General features: G+C 49.4%; 1 protein-coding gene across 2 annotated transcripts; it reads left to right on the forward strand.

Moving 5' to 3' along the window:
- Positions 1-6,672: 6,672 nt before the first annotated feature.
- LOC120652191 (formin-like protein 5) lies at positions 6,673-11,933 on the forward strand. 2 transcript variants are annotated; one of them, XM_039929940.1, is made up of 7 exons: positions 6,673-7,015; positions 7,112-7,190; positions 8,180-9,472; positions 10,098-10,295; positions 10,389-10,540; positions 11,019-11,523; positions 11,613-11,933. In XM_039929940.1, exons 3-6 carry the CDS (start codon positions 8,185-8,187, stop codon positions 11,484-11,486), a joined length of 2,106 nt encoding a protein of 701 aa, XP_039785874.1. In that variant the 5' UTR covers positions 6,673-7,015; positions 7,112-7,190; positions 8,180-8,184; the 3' UTR covers positions 11,487-11,523; positions 11,613-11,933. The 2 variants fall into 2 exon arrangements, with proteins under 2 accessions (XP_039785874.1, XP_039785875.1); XM_039929941.1 differs by having other exon boundaries at positions 6,679-7,015; positions 7,118-7,190.
- The last annotated feature ends 1,567 nt before the right edge of the window (positions 11,934-13,500 follow it).

Raw genomic sequence — 13,500 nt, forward strand, 5'->3', positions numbered from 1 at the left:
TGGTTTAAGCATCCAATAATTCTCTCGTATGGCAAGGCTTCTTACTAGGACCATCTAACCACAAACAGGCCTGATGAATGCGGACGAGAAACTCGCGCGAGAGTAATGATGCCATTGTAGGCCAGACAACCATGCTTGAGAAGCTGATATTTGTACCGACGAGCTATCTTTCAGCAAAAGAAAACACCACGGAGCCGCTCTTTTCACGCTATCTATGTGATAAATGGTAGAATTCCGATTCTTTTTTAAGTAGCTACTATTTGAGTATGACACACAATTTTGACCAACTTTAAGTAATGCAGTTTAAATAGAAGACTTCTGGACTCTCACCGTAGTCAAATTATTTCTTTTCAGAATTCCAGGAAGGCACCCCCAGTCCATCAGCAAAGCTGTCAGGCCAAATAAGGTCAGCATCCTTACAGCACAAAAGGAGAACCAATCTTTGCGCACTACACCAGATTCCACTCAGCGTAGGCAGCCAACTGCCGTGAAAACACCTCTTCGAGGACTAACACTAGCACTACATCACCATGCATGGCACACAGAAAACCTATCCTCTCCGACTCAGTCTGTTCGTGCTCTTGCATCATCACACACCACAGCTGAGTTGTATCCTCCAGGTGCCCCGGCAAAGCAGCGCCCAGTTTTTCAGCATCGCCGCTATCTGACTGACCCTAGAGAACCTCCACAGATTTTCCAATCCTTGCTTGCTCTGGTTGCGTAGAATTTCTTAGAGTCATTGGTTGGATGCCAAGTTTCGCCGAGCCAAAGTCATGGCAAGTCAAATTATAGACACTGTCAGATTATGGTAAGAAATTTAGATAACCATTTGGTTTAGTGCTAAAATATGACAACCAAACAATGGCAAGTAGGGATGCAAGTTATATATATTTTGGGTTATTGGATCGATCCAAAAAGTTGACAAAATGAACTAAAATGACATTCTGCATAAATAATTTGGGAGGAGAAATGAACTAGAGTGGCATGCCATAATAATTAATTCGCTAACCCAAAAAATACTATTAGGTACCCACTTGTAATGGCAAGTCAAATTATGCTTCACAAGTTGTTTGCTATCTACTCCCTCCGTCCCATGAAAAATGTAATTATGTGTTAAAAAAATCCACAAAAGGTGCAATTCTAGAATTTGGATCTCAACTACCTGCCTAATTAAGGGATTAGTTTTAATTTGCATGCTAAAACTAACTCCATATGACAAACAAATGAGGATATGAGTCTTTTCACATCACCACTAATAATCTGTCTAAAAAAATTAGAATTGCACTCTTCATAGAACGGAGGGAATAGGCCGTAGTTAAATTATGTAATATGAGGCGTCATGATTTGCCAGTCACCATCCGTTTAAGAAAAGCAAAAAATGGTCCAATACCCCCTTTGGAAAAGAAGACGAAATGACCAGCAAGCACACACAAAGTTATAAAGAGGAATTATATGCATGTGTTACGTGCGCCCATGAGATCAAAAAATTAAGATAAAGAAGAGAGAACCACATTTTAAACAAAACAAAGTTCAAACTTACTATAGAACATTTTTTAAGGAGATCTCTTTGATATAGAAGTGGCCTGGCTGACCTCCTACAGGATACTTAGAGATTCTGTTACCGTAGAAGTTGATGATTCCCCTATCAGCTAAACGTAAAACCTAAAAGACAACTAAAATCTTAAGTAACTAGTTTCTTTGGAAATATTTGAACTATATTTCTACTGTTGTTCCGCAAATCTTCTTCTAAATAACTGAGGTGCCGGACAACAAATACAGCCCACTTGACATGCATAGCAAAGGAAGAGGCATGCATTACAAGATGGTTAGTGAATAAAAGTCTTATGAGCCATCTAGGAGAGTTTTCATCTGAAAATGGTTGTACCGAAGAAGTCAAAAACGGTGAAACAAAAAAGCTGACTTCAGTCTGCTTCTAGTTAATTTAGCCTAAGTCTATGAAACATCTTTGTCGCGGGGTTTCTAGGGTACCCGCAGCCGGGTGGCGGAGCGCACCCGCCTATTCCCAGTGATGGAGTACTCGGGGAAGTACTAGGCGATGGGGCTGAATCTACGCTGGGACAAGGACTCAAGCACACACGATTTAGAGTGGTTCGGGCCGCCGGAGCGTAATACCCTACGTCCACTGGGAGATGTATTGTTCTTGGTGGTGTGTATCAACCTATCCTCTGCTGGCCTTGGCCTTCTTTCAGCCTGAGGTCTTCTAGCGGCGCTCCCCCTTTTATAGATCAAGGGGGAACGGATACATAGGACGTTGATGCCCCGACAGGTGGGCCCAACGTGACTGTGGCTACCGCGGTAGCGAATCTTTTCCTCCGATAGGCGTACTGCTGCTCTTCTGACTCAGGGGGGTCTTCTCTTGTCCCGTCAGCTAGGTGCCTGTTGGAGTAGCGTAGCTTGCGGCGTGGCCTGCTGAGGCTATTATGTAGCGTCATAAAGGGCGAAGCCGAGCCGTCGTATCCATCTGTTACGGCAGACTGGCAGACGCGGCGTGGGCGGCGCCAGTGCCCCCACTACCTTGGTAATACGCGATCAATAGTGTCCCCTGGCTAGTCAAACGCCTCGGCTTCTGCTATATCAATGCGGACGTCCACCTACCGCAATGAATGCGAAGGTAGGTGGACCTCAATATGGAGACCAAGGGCCTCATACACGTGTCGGCCCCGGACCATCCTGAGGCGGGGCGTCGAAACCTTCCCTTGGAGAGGGGTCCGATTGCTATGCAGGGGGTCCGGGACCCTATGAGGGGTTCGGGACCCCGCGGGGGTCCGGACTCCTCGGGAGGTCCGGAGCCCCGGCTGCTTGCGCTTGAGCGCCTGTCTCTCCTGGGACACGTGGCGTCCCCGGACCTTCCCCGGCCGTGGAACGGGTCCGGACCATTGTCGGGAGGACAGGACTCCGGACCGCAGGGGTCCGGCTGTTTGGTTGTAGTCAAGGATGACTACTAAGGCTCTTGCCTAGACACAACAAGAGGGGGTACCCCAGTCCTGGGGTACCGACAGTGGCCCCCGGGCCCACCTCGGGAGAGGTACGAACCCGCGGGTGGGGCCACCACCGTGATGTGTTCCTACGCAACTTGATTGCGTTGGTGTGCTCTTGGAGAGTGCGGGCATCCCGGACCCCTGAGGCCGGTATGCCTGTTGCCAGGTTTAGGTACTAGAGCGCTCTCCATGGGGCGACGAAGGTGTAGGCTTAGGGTACGGAACCAAGCTAAGCGGCTACACAGACTTCGGATCGCTCAGGGAGCAAGCACCACTTCCCGGACCCGGCTTTTGTCGACCGTGGCGAGCGGTCTCCGCCGGAGCGGGCCACCGGAGTGGACTTGGAGCGACCGTGGCGAGCGGTCTCCGCCGGAGCGGGCCACCGGAGTGGACTTGGAGCGACCGTGGCGAGCGGTCTCCGCCGGAGCGGGCCACCGGAGTGGACTTGGAGCGACCGTGGCGAGCGGTCTCCGCCGGAGCGGGCCACCGGAGTGGACTTGGAGCGACCGTGGCGAGCGGTCTCCGCCGGAGCGGGCCACCGGAGTGGACTTGGGGCGACCGTGGCGAGCGGTCTCCGCCGGAGCGGGCCACCGGAGTGGACTTGGGGCGACCGTGGCGAGCGGTCTCCGCCGGAGCGGGCCACCGGAGTGGACTTGGGGCGACCGTGGCGAGCGGTCTCCGCCGGAGCGGGCCACCGGAGCGACCGTTGCTGACAATCCGATGAAGCATGTTACCGGACCTCACAGTAAGGTGCAAAGAAACCAAGCCTTATACTAGAAGAGAGCCCGGGACCTCTAAAGACAGCAGTCCTGGATACTAGAGTACTTGTAACAGGGTAGTGAAGTACGTAAACTTAGGGTACATTACCAGGCTAAGCCACGCGGAGCTTCTCTACCCCAGGATACAAATACCACTTCTCCAGAGCAGGTCCTTAGGGGTCCGGACTGCCTTCCAGCTAGAAGGGGTGTCTTCACCTGACCACAAGCCAGCAACTTAACTTGGATTGTTAGCAATAAGGGAAACTCCGGTCAAGAGGAAAGAATAGTTAAACCAAGGCGAATAAATGTAATCAGGGTGGAGCCTAGGTAAAACTGAGAAAGAAAATCTCCTTTATTATTGTGGTTGTCACGGTATACATCGGAGGTCGGGATTACGAGGTCGGACCTCCACCGCTCCGGACCGCTTTTGCCTGTTTGTGTGATAGGGCCAGAGGTCGGGTTTACAAGGTCGGACCTTGACCGCTCTGGACACACACGTAGACGCCACGCTATTACAAAGGAGAAAATCTCTCATTCCTTTCTTAGGAGTAACCTACGGCTGCATGCTATACAGCGCGTGAAGGCGCCCTGGATGTGCCTGAACCGCATCATCCAGCATCACCTCGGGAGCTCGGGGGACCCCTCCTTGCCTAAGAGCTGTCACATGCTTAGATGGCATGAGACAAATTCTTTGGCTTTGAATGGAAGAGGCCCCCTCCCCTTGCCGTTGCCGTCGGAAACCAGACACCCTTGCGCAGCAGATGGACCGGTGCGACGCGTGGAGAAGTGCGGTCGTTCGCCGGCTTGTCCTTGGTGCTAGCGCCAGGGGCCCCCGCGCGAGGCGGCGGGGTCCTGTCTGCAGCAGCACCGAGCTACGCTGAGGTGGATCTCCGGTGCTGGCGACGGCAGGACGTCACGGTCAACTTCCTCCGGGATGGCCGTCGGCTCCAGGCTCCATGTTGAGAGAAAGCCTTGAGCCGATGCCATGCCACCGCAGAGGAGGCGTGGCCGTTGGTTGAGAGAAAACCTTGAGTCGACGTAGGAGCGGCAGCGCGCAGCGGCGCCTCCGCTGTGTGCTGCTATGCCGGCTCTGAGGTGTCGCAGTGGCGACGCACAGCATGCGCCGCTGCCGTGCGCCGCCGCACCGAGGGCGTTGGAGCGCCGGTGCCATGGCATGTGGAGTGAGTGTGGCCCTGCCTTCCTTCATCTTCTCGCTCGTCGTTGCAGAGGATGAACACGGCCCAGAAGCCCGAAGATCCAGCCAACGCCTGTCATCCCCACGGACGGCGCCAAAATGTCGCGGGGTTTCTAGGGTACCCGCAGCCGGGTGGCGGAGCGCACCCGCCTATTCCCAGTGAGGGAGTACTCGGGGAAGTACTAGGCGATGGGGCTGAATCTACGCTGGGACAAGGACTCAAGCACACACGATTTAGAGTGGTTCGGGCCGCCGGAGCGTAATACCCTACGTCCACTGGGAGATGTATTGTTCTTGATGGTGTGTATCAACCTATCCTCTGCTGGCCTTGGCCTTCTTTCAGCCTGAGGTCTTCTAGCGGCGCTCCCCCTTTTATAGATCAAGGGGGAACGGATACATAGGACGTTGATGCCCCGACAGGTGGGCCCAACGTGACTGTGGCTACCGCGGTAGCGAATCTTTTCCTCCGATAGGCGTACTGCTGCTCTTCTGACTCAGGGGGGTCTTCTCTTGTCCCGTCAGCTAGGTGCCCGTTGGAGTAGCGTAGCTTGCGGCGTGGCCTGCTGAGGCTATTATGTAGCGTCATAAAGGGCGAAGCCGAGCCGTCGTATCCATCTGTTACGGCAGACTGGCAGACGCGGCGTGGGCGGCGCCAGTGCCCCCACTACCTTGGTAATACGCGATCAATAGTGTCCCCTGGCTAGTCAAACGCCTCGGCTTCTGCTATATCAATGCGGACGTCCACCTACCGCAATGAATGCGAAGGTAGGTGGACCTCAATATGGAGACCAAGGGCCTCATACACGTGTCGGCCCCGGACCATCCTGAGGCGGGGCGTCGAAACCTTCCCTTGGAGAGGGGTCCGATTGCTATGCGGGGGGTCCGGGACCCTATGAGGGGTCCGGGACCCCGCGGGGGTCCGGACTCCTCGGGAGGTCCGGAGCCCCGGCTGCTTGCGCTTGAGCGCCTGTCTCTCCTGGGACACGTGGCGTCCCCGGACCTTCCCCGGCCGTGGAACGGGTCCGGACCATTGTCGGGAGGACAGGACTCCGGACCGCAGGGGTCCGGCTGTTTGGTTGTAGTCAAGGATGACTACTAAGGCTCTTGCCTAGACACAGCAAGAGGGGGTACCCCAGTCCTGGGGTACCGACAATCTTTGACACTACAGTTTCTCGGTTTTGCACAAAACAGATGAGCCAAAGAGGGAATAAGCCTTTCCACATCGACCCTTATTGAGCTCGATAAGATGATAACATTTGAGTTTTCTAGTTTATCATGGATCAGTGGCGAAGCTAGAATTTCAAAGTTAGGTATTTCTATTGCCAAACAAAATATCCATGCCAAAAGTACCACAAGAAATGTTCACAAGTACTGATAATTAATAGTACATGTTCACATCTTATATATCCAAGAAATGAAGGAAAATTACAAAATACTTAAAAGGAAATTAAAATGTAGCTTTTAACTCTAGCTTTTGGCACCTAAAGTTTTTTTTTTCGCGACCGTGACTGAGCGCCTGAAGTAGTAGAATGGATTTGAGAAGTTTGCAGACAACATCGTATTCATACAATTCTTGCTTTTTTACTAGAACCAGTATGACAGCAAGAGCGTCGGGACTCGGAGGCTGAGGTCGAATCACACCTGTCGAGTCACACCAATTTGGGGAGGCGCATTTGTTCCTGCCTTCATATAGGGCCCCACCTGTCGGTGACGTGACGACCAAAGCCGCAACAAAAAGATCCAACCCCTCCAACGCTTCCCCCGCACCCGCACCGCAAGCCGCACATCATCATCCTCTCCTGCTCGCTCTCGCCGCCCCCGCCTCACTCGAACCGCGTCGCGTCCCAAACCCTAGCGCAGCCGCGGGGGGAGGCGCGCCGCTCCAATCCAACCCCAATAGCTTCGGCCCCGATTCTCCTGCCACCCCCCTCTCAAACCCCGGCCTCCCTTCTCCGCCTCCGCCGTCCTCTGTAATTTTTCGAATTCTGTATTGGGAATATTTGTGGTGCTTTTTTGGTTGTTTGTTTCAGGAGCGCGTGTCCTCGGAGGATTCGCGGCGGCTGGTGCGTGGAATCGATTTTTCGCATTCGCGCGTTTTGCGATGTTTTGGTAGGTTTTGTTGGTGGCTCGGTTTCGATCTGATGGTTGCGTGTTTCTAGGGCTAGGGTTTTGGCGCCTCGGTCAAGGGTGGTGCGTCATCTGCTCCGTGGGATCTCCCGGCATCAGGATTGCTGTCAGGTGAGCGCGGTTCCTGTGCCCTTCTGTGTCCCCCCCCCCCCCCCCCCCCCGCGCCTTGCGTGATTTGTTTGATATATATGAGGGATTTAGGAGAGTGGTGTTGGGCCAGTTCTTGGATATATCATGGAATCCTGCTATTTTATGGGACATTTATGTGCCCCGCATGACTGATCACTGGAGCTTAGAGCCCCACACTTCGTAATGTTGCTCAGATATCTTCTAGCAGTTGCTCGAATTGGCCTCTAGCTGAATTTGTTAGGTGGCTCTAGTAGCACTCCTCTGGTCATAAGTCCGTCTCCCCGCGGGAGCGAATTTCAGGCTGGGGTTAAAAAATCCCCCTCGCTGTCGTGGCTAGGGTTCAGGGGGTTTTCTCGACCGGGAAGCCGGTTGCTTCCTCTTAATAAAATATAGTGGGGCCTTCATACGCCTCCGGTTGAGTTTTTTTTATCTTCTAGCATTTGCATACTGTTAAATATCATGTATTGTGATTTATACCCACTGTTTTGTTCACTAGATATTTGAAGGCTGGAAAATTATTGGTTTTATAGAATGAATAGTTATGTTTCATCAATACACATTATGTAGTTTTTGCATTTCCTGCTAGTACTTTACCCCTGCATTATGCATTTATGCTCAGCTGTAGAACTGATAAAATGTAAGCAACCAACTTACTACTGGGAGTTCTATGATGCCCTTAGTGTTTAAAATTCCAGGAGTTGTAATTGAAGTAATCGAATTCCCTGTTCAATTTACTCCGATTCAATTATTCTTCAGTGATATACCACTATAGGTGTCAGCGTATTGTTTATTAATCAATGCCACTTACTGGACTGTGGACTCCATAGGCTTCAATTGATGATTGGTGCTGTTTATTTCTTTTTGACAAACAGAAAGGTTTTTATACTTTACCAAGGAACAATGTAATGATAATAAATTACTGAGGTCTGGTAATGTTGAGTCTGATTTTATTTTATTTTTCTGTCGGGCAGTCACCATGTCATCATATCCTGTGCTAAACAACCGACCAATCGATCAGTGGAGAGTTACTGATCTGAAGGATGAACTCCGTAAAAGAAGGCTTCCTGTCAAGGGTTTGAAAGAGGAACTTGTGAGGCGACTCTTTGAATCCATTCAGAGTGAAAACACAGCTGATGAAGCTGATGAAGATGTGGGAGCCAATGCAGATGATCAGTTGCCTGATGCCAATGCTAGTGAACAAACTACAGTTACCATCACAGAAGTTCAGCACGAAACAGTGGTTCATGTCACTCAGCATTCAGTTCCTACCCCCAGTGTTGATGTTGAAGCTTCATTGAATGAGACTTCAGCTGCCAAAGGAGAAGAACCTGAATCAATTGCTGGAGGAAATTTGTTTTTCGAAGAAGTGCAACCGCTTACTGAAAGTAATAATGAGCCTGTTCTTGAGAAGACCTCAGATGCTGACACCAACGAGGCAGTCATTGTCAATGATGCAGTCAGTACTGAAGTGAAGTCGGACTCGGCCACTTCTGAAGTCAAGTCTGATGCCACCAAAGCAACCAAAATTCAAGAACAGGATTCAGCACCAGCACCTGCAGATGCTAGCCATATGGATACCAATGTTGTCTTAGCTGCACCAGTAAGCAATGATGGGGAGAAACTGTCACCCGTGGATGATTTGGGTGGCAAAGTGCCAATGTATGATGAAGAACACAAAGATTCTGATATCATGAACGAGGACTGCGAGCCCATCGTGTCAAAAGAAAATATTCAGGTACCTGAGGTTAGCCCAGATTTAGGGTCTCAAATTAAGTGTGAGTTGATTTCTAGTGATCTATCAACTAACAAAAAGAATAATATAGAAGATAACTTGAATGCTAATAATTTTGATTTAGAATTAGAGGTTAAGCCGAAGATGGTTGAACCATCATCCGGCATTACTTCCTTAGGTGAAGATTTGCAGCAATTGGATGATGACAAAGAGCTGGTTAAGGACCAGTCATCTGTTGAAGACATAGATTCCACCGCTAATGTGGACTCATACAAGAAAGATAGTCCTGAAGGTTCTCCAGAGAAATTAAATTTAGACAGGAGTTCAGGTGATGAGTCAATGGAGGAGGATGTTATGGAAATTAAACAAGTTGAGTCCAATATGAAATCTGATGGAAAGACTGAGCTTAACTCAGAAGATGTGAAAGAGGTGACCCTCCCTGATTCTGCTGTTGTGGCTTCCTCTGTTGATACCAAGGAGGCTATAGCTGAAGAGAAGTCAGCAGCTTCAACAGAAAAGAGGAAACTCGAAGGTTTGTTTCTCTCGCTACAAATCCTTTCTGTTTTATTGTGCTCTAAAATATCATTACCATTGCTATAGTTTTCAACTCTGCCCTCAGTGCTTTCTTACTTCAGTGTGCATGCTTTATAGTTTTGCCTGTCATAAAGTACTCTTCATGGTTGTGTAATTCTTACAATTCTAGTCGGCATGCAAATGCTGCACACATGTAAACTAGCTTGGTAACTTTCCTTCGATTTGTACTGGTGCATCCGTGAGGAACCGTTACTCTTTCGTTGGCACTTGAAATTTCTACGGAATAGCTCATGGGGATATCAACAGATCATCTGAAAGGAAAATGCTTAGAGAAATAACATTGCTTCTCTAGTTGAAATCTGGTGTCCCTTGTTTTTTTTCTTTTGGTACTCTTATTTAATAAAAGCAATTAAAGCCTTCTGCTTAGTTTGAGAGTAGCTTGCATTGAGCTTGGAGTTAATTTAGTGTTTGTTTTTTCCTTCTCATTGTTAGTTTCAAAATTTGCTTTATGCATGAATGTAACAAGCATATGATCAACTGGTCATCAAGTTTCTTAAATTTGGATATATTTCATTGAGTGTAAAGTCTGTAAGCTAAATTCTAACTCCTGGCTGAATGCTCAGCTGAAGAAGTTGTTGCAAATACTGAACCAATCAAGAGGCAGCGCCGATGGGCTGCAGATGGTGCCAAAGTTCTAGAGAGACAAACATCGAGTCAAACTGTTTCTGAGGCTCCCAAGGATGTTTTTCAGCCTGCTCTTAAACGATCTTTTGGGAGGTCTGATTCAACGGCTATTGTAGATTCTCCTAAGGAGCGGATTGGTGAGTCATTGACTTGACTCCTTGTGGAACAGAAACCGTATTTATAAACTCCATCAGCGAATATCTGATAATACATTTTTTTCTGTGTTGTAGTGCCACCATCACAGAAACCTGCAACAACTTCTTTGAGAATTGACCGATTTGTACGCCCATTTACTCTGAAAGCTGTGCAGGAGCTTCTTGGTAAAACTGGATCAGTCCAAAACTTCTGGATGGATCACATCAAGACTCATTGCTATGTTACAGTATGTTCTTTTTTTCTAAACCAAGACTTGTGCTCTTATCTTCACCTTTTTATTTACTGCATCATCTTAAATGAAAATCAAAGGTGCACTTCAGTCTCATTTATCAGCAAAGCTGAAATGAATTCAGCATGGATGGGATTAATACCACTTTGTACTCCATTTTTATGCTGATGGTGTTAGATATGTAATAAACCATGCTCAGCATATTCAGAATTGCTGCAATAAACAATCCTGACACTTAAATAACTCCTCAAATCAAACAGCAATCGCCCTTTATCAGCCACTCGATTTGCATTTTATTGTGGTTTTATGGAATTGAATTTGTGTACACTATAAGTTTCACTGCATGTGTATGTTATGGAATTGAATTTGTGTACACTATAAGTTTCACTGCATGTGTATGTTAGTACTAAATTGTATGCATGTTCTGACTAACTGTCGAGCTGATAATGCCTCATTTTGCACTCCTAATTTGCAGTTTTCCTCAGTTGATGAAGCTGTGGCCACTAGGGATGCTGTTTACAACCTTCAGTGGCCCCCAAACAATGGCAATAAGTTGGTTGCCGAATTTGTTGATCCTCAGGAAGTGAAGCTCAAGGTTGAACCACCTCCCCCGCCAGCAGCTCCTGTTAGCCCAGCTGCTGTCGCAAGGGTGCCTCCTGTTCAACAGGCTCAGGTTAATCAAAATGTGTTGCGCCAATCTGCTACACCGAAGGAGCAACTGCCACCTCCACCACCCCTTGCTAAGCCCCCTATGGCTGCTGACCCAGCGGCATCAGCAAGGGAGAGGCTTCCACCTACTCCAAAGAAGCCAGAGCCTCCTGTTGTGACACTTGATGATCTCTTTAGGAAGACACAGTCGTCCCCGAGGATCTACTATCTGCCTTTGTCAGAAGAGGAGGTGGCAGCCAAACTTGCCGCACAAGGGAAAGGGAAAAAGGAATAGGAGTTATTGGTCTCCATTTTTCGCCATCAGTGTCGTGGTATGAATATATCCTCTTGCAATGCCTTCTGCTGTCTCTTTTCTTGTCAGAATAGTGGTGAGAAGGTCTCATTCTGTTTTCCACCGCAGGAACATGAGGATGTGAGGCGGTCACAGCAGCTGGCAGGTGCTCCTGCTGCAGTCGATTTGAAATAACAAGCAGTGCTGAGTGCTGTGGCAAGGAGTAGTTGTAGGGTTATTATGTGAGAAAGACTAGTGTAGAAGCAGCAACAGCAGCTTGTATTTCCTACAGAAGGTAGTTTTGATTGGGTTCCGTCTAGACCGTCTGAGTTACTTGTTTACTTTATGCTGTCAGGTACCGTTGAGACGCTGGATTGAGTTGTCTCTGGGAAAATACTGTTAAGATGCTTTAATTTTAGTCTTCAGCGTCGATTGAGTTGGTGTGCCTGACGAGAAACCGTGTTTGACGTGTGGTTAATTGCATTTGAGTGCGGCGAGTCAGTGGAGCCTTTACCGCTTTACGTATGAAGAGAAACTGGTTGTGGATGCTTGGAGGCAATCTACTCGTTTTGAATATATTCGTTTTGCGGTGGTCGATGAGCCCTCTGTCTATCTAGTCAAAAATCCATACGCGAACCTTCTTGTCGGGCATAATTATGGGGCACCCTAATCAGGGACTAAAACGCTCTTAAACACACAAAACACGACTAGGGCTGTGTTTAGATCCCTGGAAAACGGGTAGAAAAAATCACATCGGATACTGTAGCATATTTCGTTTGTTTGTGGTAAATATTGTCCTACCATGATCTAACTAGGCTCAAAAGATTCGTCTCGCAACGTACATCAAAACTATGCAATTAGTTTTTTTAGTTACCTATATTTAGTACTCCATGCATGAATCATTTGCTATATTTAATGTTTCGATGTGATGGAAAGTTTGGAGTTTTTGTGGAATCTAAACACACCCTAGGTACCCCTTCCCTGGAGCAGTGTCGACACCTAAGCTTGGATGCCCAAGACCACTCCCGGAGAAAAAGGCCCAAACACACGCTCGACTCATGGTCCAACACCACGGTACGGCCTCTCGAGGCCTCACTAGCCGTGGAATAACTCTGCCTCGCTCGAGGGCTCCCCGCCGAGGCCCCGAAGCGCAGGAAATCTCTGCCTCGCTCGAGGCCCCCTCAGCCGAGCCCTCCGCGCGGCCTCAGCACGGGGGAAAACTCCGCCTCGTTCGAGACCCCCCTCGGCAGATTGGAGCAGCGGCCCAACCACCCGACGGGACGGGCACACTTACTGCCAACCACTCCGTGGCATGGGAAGGGAGTCAGACGACGTCGACTGGCATCGGCCACCACGCTGCACAGCGGACGTGACCGGCGTCTCGTCCGCCTGCTTCAACCACTGTACCGCTATTCCCGGCGCGATGTGGCTCTGCGGAACACTATGCGGACAAGCCTGATACCGCCCCGCTACTGTGCCGCCTACCCCTTGTACTTTCTCCTCTGCAGGACCCTCAGCAGGCATGTGCGACGACTCTCAGACGCGATACGGCTCTTGGCCGGGGCAAGACCGCCATCTGCAGCACCCTCGGCGCCCCGCCTTGTCAAACACGGAGCACTGCGCACCTCTACAGCCATCGCCACGACGTCGACTGGCGCTATAGCACAAGGACATGCCTGGGCATGGTCAAAAGCCTTCCTAGGACGATGATCATGCCCAGCGCCATGCCCCGCAGCGTCTGGCAACAAGGACTATCCACTGTCCTCCCTTGATCTAGGGGTAGAGACGATTTCACTGATCCCCCACGCATGTAACCCTCCCTCCTTAAGTCTATAAAAGGAGGGACGAAGCACGCTCAAAAAAGACAGGCCGAGAACACCCAGTCGCCCATACACGCACACTCACATCCTCCGATATTGACACTCGCTTCAATCAACTCTAGCACACTCAGGGACTTAGCCTTCCTTCCTCTCCCGCTCAAGCTTGTACGCCCTACTTCAAGCATCCCGGTGCAAGA

The sequence above is a fragment of the Panicum virgatum genome, chromosome 9K (assembly GCF_016808335.1).
Source record: "Panicum virgatum strain AP13 chromosome 9K, P.virgatum_v5, whole genome shotgun sequence".
NCBI classification, from domain to species: domain Eukaryota; kingdom Viridiplantae; phylum Streptophyta; class Magnoliopsida; order Poales; family Poaceae; genus Panicum; species Panicum virgatum.